Source organism: Podarcis vaucheri (assembly GCF_965113315.1).
Source record: "Podarcis vaucheri genome assembly, chromosome: 7".
NCBI classification, from domain to species: domain Eukaryota; kingdom Metazoa; phylum Chordata; class Lepidosauria; order Squamata; family Lacertidae; genus Podarcis; species Podarcis vaucheri.
In genome coordinates, this window is record NC_138765.1 from 38,809,363 (window position 1) to 38,830,595 (window position 21,233).

At 46.8% G+C, this 21,233-nt stretch overlaps 1 protein-coding gene across 1 annotated transcript; it reads left to right on the top strand.

Moving 5' to 3' along the window:
- Positions 1–574: 574 nt before the first annotated feature.
- Positions 575–16,176, top strand: LOC309538185 (uncharacterized protein). The gene is made up of 4 exons (XM_082233511.1): positions 575–742; positions 13,183–13,303; positions 14,054–14,634; positions 14,680–16,176. Exons 1-4 carry the CDS (start codon positions 661–663, stop codon positions 14,961–14,963), a joined length of 1,068 nt encoding a protein of 355 aa, XP_082089637.1. The 5' UTR covers positions 575–660; the 3' UTR covers positions 14,964–16,176.
- Positions 16,177–21,233: the final 5,057 nt, after the last annotated feature.

Below are 21,233 nucleotides of genomic sequence, written 5' to 3' on the forward strand. Positions count from 1 at the left end.
AAGCAGAAGAGGCTCAGTGGTTTAGACCACAGCGCCACGACTTGAGGCCATGCATGGTAATTGAATCCAGGTCTGTGCCACCTGTGGTAGATTTTAAATAAACGGAAATTGACTCTGTTGGTTTACTGCAATGGAGCCCCCCCGGCCACGAGAGAGGGCATGGTTGGCTGAAACACTAAACAGAAGCACTTAACAAAACAACATCATGTTAGGGGACGTGTCCCGTTTGTCTCAAAGCCTTGCTGTTTCTGGATCCTTATGAACACACGAATCTACATTTAGATTTTGATGGATCTATCTGGTTCTATTCCAAACCCTTTCTAGCTAGCAAGGTTTCTGGCGCGCCCGCGCCCTGACTTACACACGTCTTTGCAAAAAGTACCGGGGCAAACCCCGAAGAGGGGGCGAGGGGCCAAGCAGGGAGCGTGACTGCCGTTGCTGCCGCCAACCCAGTCAACCATCCCCAAGAGAATCGCCTGGATTTTCCCAGAGGTCGGACTTGGGCTGCCAAGGGAGGCGTGCCGCCTTCGGGAAGGGAGGGGAGAGGGAGGGAAAGGAGGAAGGAGGCGCACAATCCGGGAATGGCGCTGCTGCTGCTGGTGGTTTTGCGAGGTGCCCATCGGGCTTAGGAGCGCCCGCCTCAGCCGCCGGGGCAGGAGCATGCGGGACCCTCTGCTGGTGGCGCTGGGCTGGGTGGTGGCGGCAGCGGCCATCGCCTCGATGTGGCACGTCCAGGTGGCAGGTGAGACCCCAACGGGGAGAGAGCGAGAGCGAGAGAGACCCCAGCAACCTGGGCAGGGCGTCCCATGGACCACATGGGGGTTTCCTCTCGAGGAAGTGGGCAAGAGGGTGACTTTTTCACTGCTCACACTGGATCCGTTTTAGGTGCTGGTTATTCAGTTCATGAAATGTATATTTCGCTTGATCGTAAGGAAAAGCCTCCAGCGGTTTACCAAAACACGTTTTAGATCGGCTGCTTTTAATCGATTGGCGGTTGTTTGGTGCTGAGCTTACTTTTCTTCTTATTCAATGGACCCGTTGCTTTGTTTTGTAAAATAAAACTGTAAAAGCCGCCCTAATAGTTGGGTAGAAGAAGGCAGTGATTGGAGAGGGGCATTTGGTGATTTGCTCTTTTACCTGGCTTTGAGTGACTGCGCACTCTGTTGCTTGTGTGGGTGTGTTATGTATTAATCTTCTGTCCAGCACATTGAGGGGACAAAAAGTGATATACAAATAAACCGTCGTTGTTGTTGTTATGCCCCCTATTTTATTGCATAAAATTTATACGCTGCTTGATTGTAAAAGAAACAAAGAAAGCTCAAAATAGTTTTCAAAAAAAGATAGAATAATTAAATTATCAATAAGAAAAATTAAAAACAGTGATTTAAGACTTTTGAAAAGTCAATATAACAGTAGACTAAAGACAGATTAAAACTCGCAGAAACTCAACTTTCTAAACATCTGGGTAGGCTCACCTAAAGTCGAATGTTTTTAGAATGTTTTCAAAACAAGAATGATATAAGAATACATGATAACAATGAATAATAATAATAATACAACAGTGATGAGGGGCTCCAGCCTGTGTTGAGAACCACTGGCAGCTCTTGCCAACCTGCTGCCTTCCAGGTGTTTGGAAGCTGCTGATGGGAGTTGTAGGGCAACATGGGGAAGGGTCACTACCACCCAACCCAGCCCCCAGCATTGCTCCTCTCTCTTTAACAGTGGTCCACTGCTGAAGCTTTCACACCACCTCTTCTTATTTCCCTATCAGGAAAATCACCACCTGCTGAATTTCTGTTGAATTTGCTTTTTAAGGCACAGGAGCAATGGCAATTAAAAAGGTTGCAATCCTGAGTTACCTTTAAGGTGCTTGCCTGGACCATGGTAATTGAACCACCAGCAGATCAATTTATTAATTTTTAGAAAGGGCCATACAGGTGTGAGTCACCCCACTGCTTTTGTACTTGCCAGCCATCTAGGCGAAGGGTGCCTGAGCGTGTTTTGTTTCTGTTTCCCTTTCTCTAACTCCGTAGGCAACATGGCACCTTTTCTCTCTTGTATTCCCAAACGGGCCAGGGGGAAAGCAGATGCAGTGGGCTCAGCTATGTTCACCCCACTCCATTCAAGCGCAAGGGTTTGAGTCTTTTTAGCTTAGAGAAAAGGCAAGCGATTGGCAACGTGATAGAAGTTTATAACATAGCACTTTGAAGGTGCACAGAGAAAAGTCCCCCCCCCCTCTCTCGTAACGCTCAAATTGGTGGATGTACAATGAAGCTGAATGTTGGGAGATTCAGGGTAAACAAAAGAAATTCCTTCTTCAACCAGAGCATATTGAAGCTATGGAGGCAATGATGGCTCCCAACTTGGATGGCTTTAAAAGAGGATTGGACAAATTCATGGAGGGCAAGGCTGTTAATGGCTACTAGGCATAATGGCTAAGCTCTGCCCCCACAGCCGGAGGCCTCATGCGTCTGGGAATCTCAGGTGGGCAGAGTGCTGTTGCACTTATGTCCAGTTTGCAGACTTCCAACAAGGATCTGACTGGTCACTGTGTGGAGAGATGGGTCATTGGCCTGATCCAGCAGGCCTGTCTTATGCTCTTATGTTCTTATGTCAAGGTGATGGGTGGGATGCTGGATTTTGTAAATTAATAAAGCGGGGGGGGGGGTGGATAGACATTGTTAGCTCACATTAAAAATAAGAAAATTAATCCCAATGATATCCAAATGAGACTAATGATTATAAAGATATATGCTCAGATGTAGAAGGGGCAATTCGATCTCCAAACCGTTGAATAATGGATGGTGGGTGTTTTTCCTTTCAGTCTCTTTGGGACTTGCCAGATCCCCTTTCGTTGTTCACCCATTAGACCCCATCTCAGAGGGACATACCGTATTCTTTGCTCTATAAGACTCACTTTTTCCCTCCTAAAAAGTAAGGGGAAGTGTGTGCGTGTCTTATGGAGCGAATGCAGGCTGCGCAGCTATCCCAGAAGCCAGAACAGCAAGAGAGATTGCTGCTTTCACTGCACAGCGATCCCTCTTGCTGTTCTGGCTTCTGAGATTCAGAATATTTTTTTCTTGTTTTCCTCCTCCAAAAACTAGGTGCGTCTTGTGGTCTGGTGCATCTTATAGAGCGAAAAATACGGTAATTTAAAAGTGCGTGAACGTCTGCAAACACCAAGCATTTTGATTTTAGCATAGGAAGAGGTGCTTGGGTGAGGGGCGCTGAACTCCCTCTCACACCTTTGCACCCTTTGTTCCATCGCCTCAGGTGCTTTTCTCACAGCCACCTCTGATTCTGGAAATGGCTGGACTGAGGAGAAAAGTGCCTGAGCTGATGTAGCAAGAGGAGCCCTGGTGGGGGAAGGGGAGAGGGCTCAGCTTCCCTTACCCTGTAATGTAGGGGTAAGAGCAGCTTTTGCCAGCCTGTTGCCTTAGAGGTGTTTTGTATTACACTTTCCAGGAGCTGCAGCCAGCGCAGCCATGGTACTGTTAACTCCAGCATCTGAGAGCCCAGCTGACTGAGGCTGATGGGAATTGTAGTTAGGAATGGGAGAGGATTTTGGTTTGCTCCAGAACTGGAAGCAAACCTCTCTGGTCTTCATCCGATGGCTCACATTGGATCACATGTCTAGATTGGATTGCATGTATGTGAACTTCTCAGGTTGTGGTTATTTGTGCTAACATCCTGGTTTTAGTTTCATTTCTATACAAGGTGGTTCGGGAGCTTTCTAGCTCTTTTTGCCTTTCTGTTCAAAAATCATTTCTAGCTGCTTGAAAGATATAGTATCTGTATTGGAGTTTTAAAAAAGATGTTATTAAGGTGTTTTTATTGCTTTATTGCTTGTCACTCTGGGCTCCTTTGGGAGGAAGGGCGTATAGAAATTGAATAAATAAAAAACAAATTAAAATTAAGTGTGTGTATGTGAAAATTGCTTAAAATACCCATATGGTTATAAGATGGAACAGACTTGCTGGTCCACTTGTGTTCAAGGGACACAAACCAGATTAAGGCTGCATTCACAACATACATTTCAACTGCAATGATATCACTTTAACCAGTCATGCCTTCCACAAAAAAAATTATGGGAGTTGTAGTTTGTTAAGGATGCTGAGAGTTTTTAGGAGACCACTATTCCCCTCACAGAGCTACTATTCCCAGAGTTTCCTGTGAAGAGGGACTGATTATTAAACCACTCTGATGAAATTATAACAGGGCAGATAATCTATCAGAGACCCTGATTCCCCGGACCATTTGGTAGGATGGGTCCTTTTTGAAGTGGGGTTGGTCTAGAAGACCCTTGGGGTCCCTTCCAACTCTATGATTCTAAGTGTAGCCACATGGTGAGGCTTCCCCCTGAGGGCAGCTGTTCACATCTAGCACTCTTGAGACTTGATTCAATGGCTTTTAAGATGCCACCAGAACTCACCCACTGTGCTTTGTGGTAGGCTAGCCAAAACCACAGGATGAAGAATGGTGCCTCCAGAATGTCACCATTCTGCACAACAAACCCACTTTCTTAAAATGAAATAAAAAGCCCCCCCCCCCGACTTTTAGTGCTTAGGAAAGTGACAGGAGAGTAACAGGGAACTGTACTGAAAAGTGTGGGGTGAACTAAAGATAAATGGGAAGACATGTCAGCAGCACCACCCCACGCCAATTGGAATGAATGCTCATTGTCCTATAACTGCCCCATAATAATATTTGTTAACAAATGCTCAATACATAGTCTAGCCTCTGTGTAAGCTTTGTGCAAGCAGATCAGGATGCTGAATAGCAAAGAGTCCTCAGTGTGATTTAATTTAAAGTGTCTGCTATGCTACCATTTGTCTGCATGAACTAGGATGAAGGGCCTTCCACTTTCTAGTGCATATCTTAAAAGTATTTGTGTGCATGTTTGACCGTATGTGTATTTGCAGAAACATGGATTGTTCAGGGACGTTGTGAGTTGGGATTGGACCTCGGACTGGATATTCAGCCTGTTTGTTTGCTGCTGTGTGTGACTGTGTGAAGCAGACGCAAATGAGTGAAAGATGCTTTCATCAAAAACACTTGAGTTCGCCAGCAAACGACGCCAGCTGTCAGGTCTTGGTTACTCTGTGCATATTGAGCTAGGCATCTCTTGCAAAAAAACCCCACTAACTTAGCAAAATTAAAAGTTTTGAAATATGGGTTTGGTCTCTGTTCCCCAACCTGCATCAAAATATAACTTTTAGTAGTGAGAAACAATTGGCAGCCTTTATTGATGAGTTCTTCCTGCCATCGGGGCCACTGCAGGATGCTACTTCTCACAGTGAACAGCAGGGATTTGTCTTGGGCTGGGAAGGATTAAGAACAGGCAATTAATCTGAACCAGCATTGCTCAACCATCCACATTCCTGCCTGTCATGCCTCATCTGGAGGAGTCCACAATCAGAGGCCAATGTGGAGCTCCCACTACTTAGGGAAGCCCAGGACCCAACGAGATCTGTGGACAAGGCAAAGTTAGGATTCGGTGCTAGGTGAGCATTCCATGGAGACCTCTCCTTTGACAACAGCTCATGGGATTCGGCTGGGTGTGGTTCCAGCAAGCTCTAGCTGAAAAGCCCCAGTATCAGGTGGGAAGAGCTGCTTTTTGCCTTGTACCTGGCCCTCTACTTGCGTGGAATGAGACCTTGGACTGCCCCTTGATTTGCATCTTTCCTGAGCCCTTGCTTGAACCACTGTTTACTTGGGACTGGACCTCGGACTGGCCTTGGGTGTTGCTGGTGTCTGCATCCATGGCAGCTCTGTTTATATGGATGTTCCTCTGCAGCTCAGAACCCAGCTAGGGCAGGACACTCCCCTCCCTCTTTATTCAGCTGTAGCCAAGGGTCAGGCAAGGCAGAGAAAGGGGGTGTCCCTCTTACGCCCATTAAAGTGAATCCAATTTCTCCTCTGTTGTTCTTTGGAATGCAGAGGCACCCCTTGAGGTCAGATCCCCAGGCCCTTTCAAATTCTGCAAGGCCTTGCTGTTGCAATTCAAGGAGGGGAGGTAAGCTGAGCCCTTTCTCCCCGCCCCCCTACTTTCCTCCTCACTTCCATCAGGCTCGCTGCTCAACTCCTGTTCTCCTCTTAACTGGCTAAAGATGCTGGCTGAGTTTATTTTAGGTGTGCTCAGGAAACCCAGCTGGCGCCTTTGTGGGGAAGGGACTTGCCAGGGATAAACACATCTTTCCAGGGCCCAGATAAGATTATATTTGTCTCTGCTGGTACTTCAGCCAATTATGTTGCTTCTTTTTTTTACTTTGCTGCTTGTAAAACATGATAATTTTCTGGATAAAAATGTAGTTTAAAGAACCCAACTTTTTTCAAATGTGTGTGTTGGGGGAGGGTTTCCTAGGATATTGTTATTCAAATGGATTTTTTTATTTAAATATTTACAAAACACAATTTTCAAGCATATCAAGGTGGCTTACCGAACATACAAAATGTAATAAAATTGCCTGTAAAACTTAATTTAAAACATCAGTAGATGCCAGGGCTATCAGACAGGCAGTACCACCCACAAATGTCAAAATGAAGACTCCCTGTGTTCACTCAAGCCAGCTGCTTCTACCACCTATCAGCTTGTCCCCTCCTCAGACCTCTCCTCAGTGTCCCACCACCAATGTCGTGGGTCTAAGTCTTCTTCCTCTGTGTCATCCCTGGGGATTTTTGGGCTGGCGTCTCCCACTGCTCTTCATCAACCAGCCAGTCTCTGACAGTAGATTGGCTAGAAAGGGAAGCTCATATTGCAAAGGCTTGCCTAAAGAGTAGAGTTTTCAGAAGAGGACTGAAAGAAGGCAGGGATTAATGCTGCCAAAGACAGTTCCACAGGGCAGGGCCTTCCACACTAAATACTCAGTCCCTACTAAAGGCCAACCAAACTTCAAGGCATGGAGATTCATCCAAAGAGCCCCATCAGATGATTTCAGTGATTGACACACAAGGGAACAGACAGTTTTTCAGGTGTTTCAGGCCCAGGGCTTTGTGGATTAACACAAGAACTTTTGAACTGTTGCCTGCAGTCTGCTCCTGTGAGCAGCCTGGCCACTGCCGGAATCAAGTTTTGAGGCTACCAGTGCACTGACCACTGTATGGTCAGGCTGTGTGGTCCAGGAATGGTTTCAGCTGGCATACCATCTAGAGCTGGTAAAAAAAAAGCACTCTTGGGCATTTTTTAGGCATCCCTCTGTTTTGATATGGTTTGGGCAGTTTGAGTATGGAAATTGAGTTCATCTCATTTATGTAGAGGAGGTTAAGGGGTGATATGATAGCCATGTTCAAATATATAAAAGGATGTCACATAGAGGAGGGAGAAAAGTTGTTTTCTGCTGCTCCAGAGAAGCGGACACGGAGCAATGGATCCAAACTACAAGAAAGAAGATTCCACCTAAACATTAGGAAGAACTTCCTGACAGTAAGAGCTGTTCGACAGTGGAATTTGCTGCCAAGGAGTGTGGTGGAGTCTCCTTCTTTGGAGGTCTTTAAGCAGAGGCTTGACAACCACATGTCAGGAGTGCTCTGATGGTGTTTCCTGCTTGGCAGGGGGTGCCCTTGTGGTCTCTTCCAACTCTATGATTCTATGATTGTATGTACATGTTGTCGCTGACATTGCCTGTCATTTAAGTCCTTAAATGCACCTAGTGTGTCCAATTGTCCAAGAGGATTGGTGGATAAATTCATGGTGGATAAAGCACTATCACTGGCTACTAGGCATGATGGCTGTGCTCTGCCTCCGTGGTCAGAGGCATCAATGCTTTTGAATACCATTTGCTGGAAGCCACAGGAGTGGCACATGCTCTTGTGTTTGGGGTTGTGGGTTTCCCACAGGCATCTGGTTGGCCACTGTGAGAACAGGATGTGGGCCACCGGCTGGATCCAGCAGCGCTCTGTGTATATTCTCTTGGGTTGGTGTGCTAATTTAAAAGGGGGGGGGGCTCAGTTTCGCTTTTCCTCTGTGCTTCCACCCATTTAGATTGTGATCTCCTCCGAGAGTTGTTGTTTAAGCGCTTCTGTGAGCATTATATAAATAACAATAAATTATCCATTCCATATGGGCTGGATATCACACAGTCGTCCTTGAATGGGGCCCTAAACAACTGTTGTGCAAAAGCCAAATCTAGCTGGGATCACTGATTGCTGAGTAAATCCCTTGAAGGCAGAGACCAGATTCCACAAGGGTGAATCTGCAGAATATTCATGCCTCCAGCTATTCAAAATCCCACTGCAGGCACTTTGTGTTGTGGGGAAATTAGCATCCTACACCCAGTTTGCATTTAGGTTAAAGCAATACAGTATCTCCCAAGATCAAGGTGGGGCAATCTTGGCTGTTCTTGCCTATCTCCCCTTGTGCAATTCTCCAGAGCCATAGGTGAATATTTCCCAAGTAGCTGAAACTCTTTCTGAGAGGTGTATGTTCCAGATTAATCGATAACCCAGAAGCTCAGTCCTACCTGGCCAGTCCAGGAGCTACAGGCGAAGACCCTGATAAAGCACCCCAGCCTCCAGACAGCAAACAGTCCTGCTCTTCCTTTCAACCTCTGCCTTGCGACAATACCTGCACTGTTCCAGATGAGCATGTTCAGCTTATTGCTGTTATTCTTTCATAATCTGTGAATCACTTTGTGTAGCTCTGTCCCAAGGTGATTTGCAGCCACATTCTTAAAAACAGCTAAGAGAATATTGTAAGCAGTAGGAAAACAGCTGAGTATATATTTAAAAACAGCACAGAATGAACACCTAAGGCAGATTCGTCTTCATCCAGCTGGAGAAGCCTGTCGAAACAAAAAATACCTTCAATTGTTTCTGGAGAATACAGATATCAGTTGCCTGTTGTATCTCAACAGGAATGCTGCCCCTCCAGAGGACATCATAACCTGGGGTGCATGAATCCACTCTCCTAGTCACAGAGGGATGCAATTTCTCCAACTAACCCCACTTTATGGTGGCTTAAGGTGCAGGAGGGGGGGGGGTGCGTCTCCTGCAGCAGGATAAATGTTGCTAATCAATGGCTAAAAACCAAGCTGCTGTCAGCTGCAATCCAGGACATGGTTGAAAAACTGGCAACCCTGATCTCACAGTGAGTGCCAGCTCTTAGATCTGTACGACTAATTCTTGAAGCGGATTAGCGGTGGCTGTTCTTGCCTCAGAATTCCATTGAAAATGTGTCTGTGCTGGGCAATCTTACCTTTTATCTCCCTGTGTGTGCCAACCTGTTGACACTCTGCAGCCATAAGCTGCCTTGCTTTCTGTAAAATGGGTGAAAACGGTTTCACCAAAGGTGTGTCCTAGGCAACAATGGGTCCTTGGAGATGTGACTGCAAAGTTAGTTTATTCCTTTGTCAAGCTTGTTTGACCTCAGTGCTCTTTGAGGACCTGTCCCTGAACATTTTACTATGAAAACATGTTAACATTGTTTGGGGTAATGAAAACACCCTAATGGCAAAATTTGATGCATTTCAGGGACATTTTATGCCTCAGGTGGTGTTTTGTTTGTTTGTTTGTTTCCAGAAGAAAAACTGAAAGTGATAGGTAGCTAAAATGTGGGGACCTTGTATGGGTGACAACTTGTGACAATGTCCTAGAATGACTTCCTGGTAGGTTTGTTTCTGTGTGAATTGCACAATGATAAGGGTGCTGAGGGGACACTTGGGTACCCACAAAATTGGAAGAAGGTTAAGAAGAGGCTAGAGGGGGGCTGCATTCTGCATTATCGACACTGCCTTGAGACACTGTGGTACTCCAGCACCACCCTGAGTGTCTCCCATCCCCACTGCCAGAGACAGTGGAGAAGCAGCGGCAGGAGCTCAGAGTCCCCTGCCTTCTGCTTCTTGTTTCTGCAGCAGCGGGCAGCATGGTGTGGCAGTAGGCAGGCACAGGGGCAGGATTTGCTGTCTCAAGATTCTACCTCCACCTGAGGCAGCTGCCTCAGTTTGCCTAATCATAAGGCTGGCTCTGTCTCTAAGCTCCCTTCCAGCTCTTTATGTGATGCAATAAATCATCTGCAAATCTGCAGAATCATTTCCTCCCAGTTTGCCCTGAGAGAGGAAAAGGTTGAATTGAGCACTATGATAAGGTTACCAGATTTTTTTCAGTGAATCCGGGGACACTTCAAATAAACAAACAAACAAACAAACAAACAAACAAACAAACAAACAAACAAACAAATAAATAAATGCTACACGTTTGTGACGTTGATGCTGCAGCGATGGCAGTGGCAGAGGGGCGGCCGCCGCCTTGACCTCAGCCGCCACATTTCCCCTTCCTTTGAGGCTTCTATCTCCTTTCTCCATGAATCTGGGCAGCCCCTGAGTTGTTGGTTCTTCAGTGGTGGTGGTGGGGAAGCAGTGCGCAGTGGGTCAGGCATGGAAGGCAGAGAAGGAGGGCCGAGAGTGGTGGCGGCGAGGCTCGGGCAGCGCAATGCCTTCCTTCCCATCGGAGCAGCCCCAATCCCATTCCTACTTGCGTGCAAGCAGGAGGGGGTGGGGATCCCTCAGCTGGGAAGGGAGGCTTCCCGTTGCCTAACTGAGGGATCCCCGCCCCCTCCTGCTTGCACGCAAGCTCTGATAGGCAGCGTGAAGCCTCCCTTCAAAGCTGAGAGATCGCTGCCCCACTCCTGCTTGCACACAAGTAGGAGTTGGGAGGCTGCTCCGATGGGAAGGAAGGCATTGTGCTGCCTGAGAGATCCCTGCCCCCTCCTGCTTGCTTGCATGCAGGCAGCATGAAGCCTCCCTTCACAGCTTAGTTGCTGGGGTCAGGGAAGGTGGAGGCAGCCCGGAAGCTGCATCTTCAAGCCCCTGCACCACATCATATGGGGACTTCTGAGCAGCTCCTGTTGCCAGCCAGAGCCAACTGCTCCAGGCTGCTGAGACTGCCGCCCCTGCGTTTCCCAGGGACATTAGATGAAATCTGGGGACATTCCAGGGATGGAATTTGTCTGGGGACTTATTCACAAATCCAGGGACGGTCCCTGGGAAACAGGGACGTCTGGTAACCCTATACTATGAGGGCACTTTGAAACTCCTTCCCCCATTATGAGAACACGATGCCTGCTCTACTCTCACAGAGAGTCTGTGAACAGGGCAGAGCTCAGCCAGGTGCCTCTAAATATCACAGAACTAGCAAGCACAGTTTCCTGCTTCTGCTCCATAGGGGCACAAGGGTCCCCTGCAAGGTTAGCTGCTGATGTGTATCTCGGAAGTCACGGCCATTTCTTTTGTTAGCCTGACATTTGGGTTGGCTCAGTGGTGTTAACAGGCACAGCTGCTCGGTTTCAAAAATAAAATAATGAGATTGCTCATCAAAGAGGAAAGAGTTGGGCAATCACAGTCTATGCTGGCAAATCTTTCTCACATGATCCTTTTTCCTAATGCAACCAGAAGTCAAGGCACATTTTCTGCAACAAGAATTCAAGAGAGTTGTGCAACCTGCAGCTGTTTTGAATATGGAAACAATTTTATATAATCGTTTTCTGGTTTGAAATTGGAAATGTGTCATTGGCAAAGTATAGTTTTGCCATCTGAAGCCTTGGGCTTGTGTGCTTCCTAACCTTTATTTATCGTTCTGACAATTTGTATAACACTTAATAACAGTTGCCTCTAAGCAGTGTACAAGAGACTCAGTGCAATGAAACTAAAAATGAGCTAAAACGATAAAAGCAAGTGTAAAAATGTTCTCTTGCCATCCACATTGATTTCCTCCTTCACATCCTAGTTTGATCAGGCCATAGTTTACTACTACTACATCTGAATTAAGCATGCTAGAACTTTAAGCAATAGACCACATAGATGTGTGAGCATCCTGCCCTGAAAGCAGTGGAGCCTTTGAAAACATTCATTCATTCATTCATTCATTCATTCATTCATTCATTTCATTTATAAATTCCATGACAGCCAGTGTTGCATAGTGGTTAGAGTGTCTGACCAGGACCTGGGAGGCCAGGGTTTAGCCATGAAAGGCACTGGGTGACTAGTTGCTGCATCTGAGCCTAACCTACCTCACAGCGTTGTTGTAAGAATAAAATGAGGAGGGTGAGAGCCAGGTACACCACCTTGAGTTATTTGCAGGAAAGGTGTGTGTGTGTGGGGGGGGGGGGTATAAATATAATATATAAAGCATCCAAAAGCAATTTAACAATGAAAGCTTCGACAATAAAAATGTACATAAAAACACTTCCATTACTGATTCAGAGTGGGATAAAATCTTTATTTAAAAGGCTTGTTGTAAAGGGAAGATCTTCAATAGGGGTTAGAACGACACTAGAGACGGCAAGTGGCTGATATGTCATGGGAATCTGTTTCACAGCGTAAAGGGTCTGATTCTGACCCCATGCAGAATGGACCCCTTGATGAACTGCTGTTGGTTATGGTCCCTGATATGAGTGCAGTGATTTGTTAGGTAAATGCACAGCAAGATGACATTTTAGGTATCCTGGTCCCAAGCTGTATAGATTACCAGTACCAGCATCTAAGATATAGCCCAGTGGCTGCTCGGTAGCAATTCAAATCAATGCAGATGTTTGCAAAAGTCTCAGAAGGTGCTCACTGCTGCCTCCCCCTGTTCCCCAAAGACCAAGTGATTTATCTGGGACAAGGCAAGGCCCTGGAGAGAGGGGTGCATGCCAGGTCCCGGCTGTCTTTTCCTGCCTTGCCACAGCTAAGTCCCTGGGCTTAATGGCAATAACTACACATACTTGGTACTCTGAATCAGACTCAAAGTTTGGCATGCTACTAGTCAGGAGAGTGTTGTTGCACTCAGGTCCTGATTTTGGGCTTCCCATAGGTTTTATCTGGCCGCTGTGACAACAGGATGCTGGACTAGATTGACCGGCTTTGACTTGATCCAGCAGGGCTTTTCCTATGTTCTATTTTGTATTTGTTTTTCTCTCTCTTCTATTTAGTATCAGGCATTTTATTAGGCTAGCTTATTTGCATACAGTGTTCTTTAATTTATGCTGTTAAATTAGGTTTGCTCATTTGTATTGTTTTGCACAACGTTGTATGGACTGATGCCTTTTTTCTATTTATTGACATTGTGACTTACAATCCGTTCTAACGTTTTTGAACAGTAATGCTTATTGTTCGTTTGATGTGTTGTGAGCCTTTTGGGGCACAGTTTTCTGGGAAAGTGGCATACAAATAAACACACAGTGATTGATGTGCTGTTTTCTTGCTGCAGGACAACCGGAAGTAGGAAAAGGCTGTGCAAGCGAATGCATTCAACACTTATCCAAGCCGATTCTCCAGACCAAACTTCAAAATTATACGAAAAGGACATGTGGGACGAAGACTTCGGTAATGTAAGTGCCTTGTGCCATTAATGCTATGCCAGTTATTATACAATCCAGTTTTCTTCTCATCAGAAGAGATGGAAGTTAAATGCAGTTGTCACAGGAGACGTGTGTCTTCCAGTTTTCTTTCTACCTATCCAAAGCTCTTTAAGAAGGTCATAAATGATTAAACTGATTTCAGGAACAAAAAAGGGTGGGAACAGGCTTAAAATACATTGATGTTGTTATTATGGCAAAAAGCAATGGCTGTAGTGATGCTGTCTTTTGTTTGACCCTTCCCACCCTGACTTCTATAGGGTGAGTGTGTAAATTCAATTATTACTATGAGTATATTATATATAGTGCTATCAATTTGCATGGTGCCCAGACATTAGCAATGAGAAGACAGGGCTCCACCGCATACAGTATATAATATAAAACACGACACAAGCTCAGAGTACAGAGGGAAGAGAGGGAAGGAGAGGGAACAGTGAAGCAGGGAGGATGGTGGCTTCTTAGGGTGCAGAGGTGACAGGGTGCCAAGCTTCACTGCAACTCTTTGGTTTATTTCTGCTACTCTGCAACACAACGTTGATGAATATTTGCAAGGCCTTTTTTTGTTAAATGGAAATGGATGTGGAAAGATATTTAAGAATATCTTAACTAAGCAGTGCTAAAGGATGTTCTTAAATCTGTCCTGTTGATGATCACTGAGTTTTAAAACGGCTTAACTGAACTGGATCGTGTCCCTTTTAACTGTTGTTTCCCTTCTCTGTCCAGACTGATCACTAAGATGAATCGGAAATTCTGTGCAAGACCAGAGGATGTCTGGGTACAGGAGGCCATGAGGCAGCTGGATGCAATGAACACTCCTACAGAAGTGACAGCTGGGTTTGACAAACAAGTGGGAGATACTGTCTCCATATCAGCTCACCCTGGGGCTCCACCTGACACCACTGTCACATTTAGCACAGCTACGTACACTCCCAAACCAGCAGTGATGGTGACCAGAACGACCCTTCATCCCCAAACCCTTGCAAGTGGCACTACGGTTTCCCAAACCTCTGTTGGACCAAAGAGATATGAGGGAAGTCTCACAACTGTTGGGAAAGGCCTGGAAGAGTTCCCTGGATCAACTCATGATTTGGTGGCATCTCCATCCAGCTCCCCCATAAGCAATTTTATTATTGCAGATTCCACAGCAAAAGGCACAAAGCTGACCACAGCATCTGCCGCTCCCCCAGCTTCCTCCGAACAACTGACTCCAGTTCTGAGCAGCTCCAGCACAGGTACCGGAAGGCAGTCAACTGTGGGGCTCCCAACTGCTGAAGCAAACATGTACACTTCTACCAAATCAGTAGGTACAACTGCTGAAGCAAACATGCACACTTCTACCAAATCAGCAGGTACTTTGTCAACGTCAGGCTTTCACCAGGAGAACGCAACCGGGAAAAGCAGAGCAAAGCCAACCACAAGCACTCCCGAGGTTGCCTTCTCTCCCAGTGCTTTGGCTGGACCCAGAAGTCACATCATCTTCTTGGCTTCCGTGGGGACTTTTGTATGTCTCACCATTGTCGCTATTGTGTGGGCATGCGCTAGGCCCAGAACACCACCTAAGGAACTGGTCCAAGGCTTGCTCTTCACTTCCTCTGACTCTCAGTCTGACTCCTTGGCCATGGAAGTTCTTTAACTTGCCTGTGACTTTGTCTAAGAATGCTTCTTTCACGGCAGGGTTTTAACCAAGGCCATTGAATAAAAGAGGGGGAGCAAGTCAGCCCCATCCTGCATGTTCAGTCACAAGATGCAGTGCACACACATCAGATGAATGGCAATGCCCATAAACTGGGGGGGGGGGAGAGGCTGGCCCCCTCAAATATGTTATTAGTTGACTTCTACGTTCTAAGGCAAGGCAGGTGGTGTGAGCTTCCCCCACAAGAGTGGGACCTGTGACATTAGCTGCTCTTGGGCAGCACGATGTAGCAATCACATTGCCCAAGGATAGTGAGAGAGGCCTTATCCTGCAGGAATATGAACTCAGGCCACTTCAAAGTGGGAGGCAGGCCTTCTCACCAAATCCCTCTGCTAGGGGAACAGAGAGCGGCTCCTTCCTGAGCCATTCAAGCCAAGTTGGTTGGAAGCAGAGCTGGAGCAGTGCCAAGGCAATTGTATATTGACCTGAGACCAAGGTCAAAGGCTCACCTTGGATGAACAAGCATCCTTGGATGGGACTCCTTCTAAAGTTGTTTGCTTGATCTTCCTTTATTTGTCAAAGTAGGCAAGTGTTGAATCTGTTGGTGTCTCCGTAGTCCACCAAGATTCAAATCTCACGAGGTCGCTTAGACCCTGTAGACCAGGGCCACATTCTGCCAAGAGCCACATTCCCTTCAGGGTAATCTGATAGGGGCCACATGTCAGTGGGAGGAGGGCAGAGCCTCTCACCTCCCTCCTTCTCTCCCTGCCCATTGGCATGCAAGCAGAAGGGCAGATCGCTCTTGTCAGAGGTCTGAACTGCTTGCTTGTGGTGGTCTCCCCCTCCCTCCTTCCATTTTGCCTTCCTCCTCCCCCTGCTCTGTCTTTCCTTCCAGGCTTTTGCCCCCCTCAAGCAAGAAATTAGGCAGGGGGCTCCAAGTAACCTGCTGGCTACAGACTCTCCACTTCTGCAACCCGCACCTGCTGGTATCTGTTAGCACATAGGAATTACCATTTCAAGTATGGGAGAGAAGTGGGAAAGCATTACGTATGTTGAAATTTGCACTAAACGCTCAAGACCAAAAACCAGGTCATTTAGCCAAGCTCAAGGTGTACAGTAGTTTTTTATCCTTATCCATAGAATGGGTATTTTCTGGGTTTGCTATATGGTGTTTTGTATTTTCTTTAAGTAAATAAATAAAAGTTTAATCCCATGTAGTGTGTCGTCTTTCACAAATGTGAGGTGGAATAAAAAAAGAGGGTCGTCCAAGTGAACCACTACGGAACCACTAACAGATTACAGATGTAGGGCCATCACTTTGCTTTATTTACACCCTGCCTTTCAATTTTATAAATGCCTAAAGTGGCTTAAAATTGAACAAGGAATGGTACTGGAAAAACCAAAACAACAGTTTAAGCAGGAAGGGAAAAAGTCAAAGCATCAAAATCAGGCAGTAGCAAGTCTCAGAGTTTTTTGTTTGTTTTCGTTTTAACAATTTTTATTGGTTTCTAAACAAATTCAGATACAAGAACCATTAAACACTTACCCAGCAATACATCTAATGGTGTTTGTTTTAGCTAGACTGGTGACTGGGAGTGGCTGCCAAGACCATATAACACCGGTCCTGAAAGACCTACATTGGCTCGCAGTACATTTCTGAGTACAATTCAAAGTGTTGGCGCTGACCTTTAAAGCCCTAAACAGCCTCGGCCCAGTATATCTGAAGGAGCATCTCCACTCCCATTGTTGAACTCGGACACTGAGGTCCAGCTCCGAGGGCCTTCTGGTGGTTCCCTCACTGCAGGAAGTGAGGTTACAGGGAACCAGGCAGAGGGCCTTTATGGTAGTGGCGCCCGGCCTGTGAAACGCCCTCCTATCAGATGTCAAGGAAATAAACAAATACTGTAAACAACAATCTGACTTTTAGAAGACATCTGAAGGCAGCCCTGTATCGGAAAAAAATTAGTGTCATTTTTTTTTTACAATTTTCTATTTGCAATAAGCCACCCAGAGTGGCTGGGGAAACCTAGCCAGATGTGCGGGGTATAAATAATAAAATTGTTGTTGCTGTTGTTCTTGTTCTTGTTCATTGACTATAGACATAAACTTGCAAAAAGAATGTTCAAACATATTATTTAATGTAACCTCTGCTCTGAGAATATTGGCATGACAAGGTCTTGGTTTTGGTAATTAACATGCTTAAAGAAATGGGCCGTTTCTTGGAAGGTATCTCTATTCTGAAATATAAATGGATGGCAAAGACAGGCTCAGAGTTAAGAGGTTAAAAGGTCTGGATGAATTAAGAAGACAGGAATGAAAAAGTACACACTTGTTAAAGGAATTGCTGGTCTGGTTTGCACGTAACACTAAACCATGGTTTTCTAAACAGTGTTGATGGGGTGCTTTTATGAAAAAGTGTACTCACTCCCATAGGAGGCAGTGGTGGCCATCAACTTAGATGGCTTTAAGAGAGGATTTGACAATTTTATGAAGGATAAGGCTATCAAACGGCTCCTAGCTATGATGGCTATGCCCTTCCTCCAAGTTCAGAGGCAGCAATACCAGTGGCTGCAAACCTCAGAAGGGGAGAGTGCTCTTGAGCTAAGGCCCTGCTTGTGGACTCCTCATAGGTTTGTCACTGTGAGAAAAGGATGCTGGACTAGATGGGCCATTGGCCTGATCCAGCAAGCTCTTCTTATGCTTAATAGACCAGCCTCCTAGTTACCAAAGGTAGCTCCAAGGACAGCAAATGACTTGGGCATGTGGAACTTCAGGCATCTATACCTGGCCCTTGAGACTGCCAAGGCCACACCCCCTCTGTAGGCCACACCCCCTTTTGACGCTACCACACCCCTCTTTTTGCCTGGCTGGACTGTTTGCTTGATGATGGCTTGTGCTTTCCTGGGTGAAGAGGGGTATGTGGAAACTAACCTGCAGTATAAAGGAGCCACCAAGCTAAGGTACCAGTGCCATGTGGTTCCTGGAAGGAAGTCCAGAGGGGAATGTAGAGTTCGGGCTGGAAAACCTTTTCCAGCCCTGAATTAAGGACTGGGATGAGAAGAAAGCTTGGAGGCAAGATTAGGACAGGAGGGAGTTTACTCCACATCAGCAGCTGAGTAGATTAGATGGGAGCACTGAGTCCCACAGGAAGGAATTTAGTGGGGGAAATTTGCAGGGATTATAAAATGCATTATGAATAGCATTCATTTTGTGTTTTACTTTCTTTATTGAGCCCTTGTCCTTAGAGTCTGCCCCCTGTTTATAACTGCACAAATGCTGGAGTTCTTCCACTTGATAGCGACTTCCTCTGTAACATTGATTCTTATCAGCAAAACCAAAAGAAAGTATGACATGTTTCAGTTTAACGCGTCACCACCTGTCTTTATATCGAAAACAATTGCAAACCCTTCCTCTTAAGTGATTTATTCTGCTTCTAACTACTCCTTTTATGGCAAAGTGGGAGCAACACTTGTGGACCTCCTAGTGAGACGTCCTTCCAGCCCAAAGCACAGGCCTGATGGAGAAACTCTTCCAGTCCCATGAGATACAGCGGAGCACAAGATGGAACAATGCTGTCACTTCACATAAGGCAGCATCGTATGGACAGACTACCCAGGAACCTTTGCAACATTGCAGAATGTCCCTTGCTCATGCAAAGCTGTGGGGTCTGACTTCAGGGTTGTGAGCACCCCTAATTAGGGTGGAGGCAAATGCACACCCTCCAACACACTGAATCTCAAAATGATGCTTGTCATCGCGGCCATGCTCCCATGCAAGTCACGTGACCCATATGAGATCACGGAACCCAAAATATGCACTGGAGGGGGGGGCTGTCACATGAGAGCACAGCATGCAAAAATGTGCATTTTGGGGCACCACACAAGATCGTGGCTCTGGAAAAAGCGCTTTTTTGGGGGGGGGAGATTGCGGCACGAGATCGCAGCCTAAAATTGCCACCATGCTCTCACGTGAACAAACGGGATGTCCCGGTTTTACCGGGGCACTCGCAGGGTATGCAAATATGGCCCTCCAAGCTTCTCTGCTTGGCTCTTGAGATTCCCTCAAAGGACACTCCCACTCCCCAGGCCACACCTCCTCCCCCCAAACCATATCCCTCACCAACCCTGCTCTTCCATTGCTTTTGCCTGTGTCCTTGGAACCAGGCCCACGCAGAGCTTGTCTGAGGCCCGGGGGTCAAGTCTTGTTCTTGGCATGACAGTGTAACTTCAGCCAGCCACTGGCAGGGGCCCCCAGTCAGCTTAGCCCTCTGAGGCCTGGAGCAAGTGTACCCAGCTCCCCGCCCTCCCCAGCTTGGAACTGTTATCATGTCACAGAGGATGAAGAGGGTGGGTGGGTGGAGGAGGAGAATCCTCTGACTTCTGCTTGGCTGGAATGTACCCTATTGTGTAACAAATAAGAGCCACCTACACCTGTTGTTCTGCCCACTTTCCCCCCTGCACCCTAGAACGGAATGCAGCTGGAACTCTCAGCCTGAAAAAGGTTCCCCCACACCCCTACTGTAGGACCACAAACTGTTTGGGACTCGTCCAGCTCACCCAAACTCTCTGTTCCTCACCCCACACAATTTTCTCTGTATTTTCACTTCCTTTTCCATCCTCCTTTCCTTCCGATTGTGTCATCCAGTGTCATTCTGGACTTCCTCCACCCACAGCCCATACTGTCCTTAAATATACCATATTTTTCCATGTATAACATGCCTCCGTGTACAATATTTTTTGGGGAAGCAAAATTAAGAAAATGGGGGGAGATTGCCCTCAGTTGTTCAGCTTTTGGGAGGGAGGATTGCCAAGACTTCTTGTGCTTTTTTGGGGGGGTGGTGGATTTTTTTTTAGGGAGAATTGACGAAAATGGCTCACCCACATGCATCACAAAAGCCACCCATTGTGTGTCTCTGTGCCAATCGTCCACCCTAGTACCGCAGCGACAGCCAATCAACAACAGCCCTTACCGCAGCCACCAATAACACGCCAAATAGCTGATGATAATCTTCGCATAGCAGCAGTAACCAATTCCACGTCCCCTTATGCAGTACAGTGGTACCTCAGGTTAAGTACTTAATTCGTTCCAGAGGTCCGTTCTTAACCTGAAACTGTTCTTAACCTGAAGCACCACTTTAGCTAATGGGGCCTCCTGCTGCTGCTGCGCCACTGGAGCACAATTTCGGTTCTCATCCTGAAGCAAAGTTCTTAACCTGAAGCACTATTTCTGGGTTGGCGGAGTCTGTAACCTGAAGCGTATGTAACCTGAAGCGTATGTAACCTGAGGTACCACTGTATCCCCAATTTTAAACATAATTTCTTAATAAATAAACCTTGTCTTATACATGAAAAAGTACGGTATATCATGCATACCAAGAAAAGAAAAAAACGTCCATGATAAAATGATTTTGTACCATCTGTACCTAGAAACATTGATCCAAAGCCAGAATATTTTCAACACAGCATCTGAATCTATAGACATTTGCCCATAATGGATACATCTCTATCTCAATGCCTGTCGGTGGCGTAGCGTGGGGGGTGCCAGGGGTGCCAGCCGCACCGGGCGCAACATCTGCGGGGGGCGCGAGTCCAGAGGGAAGGGACAAGTTCCTTCCTCCGCCGGGCTCCCGCCGCCACCGCCAGCTTTGCGCCTTGGCGCGCGTGCCCCCCCCCGCCGCTGCGCTCCACTCACTGCTCGCAGGAGGAGCAGCCGCTGCAGCAGCGCTGACGCCGCCACCGACGCCTGGCCGGGCACGGGCAGCCTCCGCACCCTGACGCCATCCTGTCCCAATTATTTGCAGAGGATGAGGATTGTAAGGGTGGGAAGGGGAGGAGGAGAATATTTCTTCCCTGAAAAGAGTTTTGGGATAGCAGAGAACCCTCAGCTGATCTCTGCCATGGAGATAAGGCTCTTAGTGGCTACCAGCCATGATGGCTAATTTCTCCCTCCAACGACTGGAGGCAGGATGCATTTGAATACAGGCATCCCCGTCACTTATGTGCAATTGACTTGCATGCGGCCACATGTATGCACGGTGCCAGAAAGTAATTAAATAATCCAATTCAAACCTGGAAATGATGGGAGAGAGCTGGAGAGTCCTCGTGGCTTGCGAGGAGACCCTCCCTAGAGCCCAAAGAGGATGTCAGTGAGGACTGAGGAAGCTCTGAAGAGACTGGAGATGCAGTGGGGTTTTGTTTAGACTGCCCAGCCTCCCCGCCTAACAGCTGGTGTGTGGGATAGCACAGCAGCAGCAGCCACCATTTTCCCACA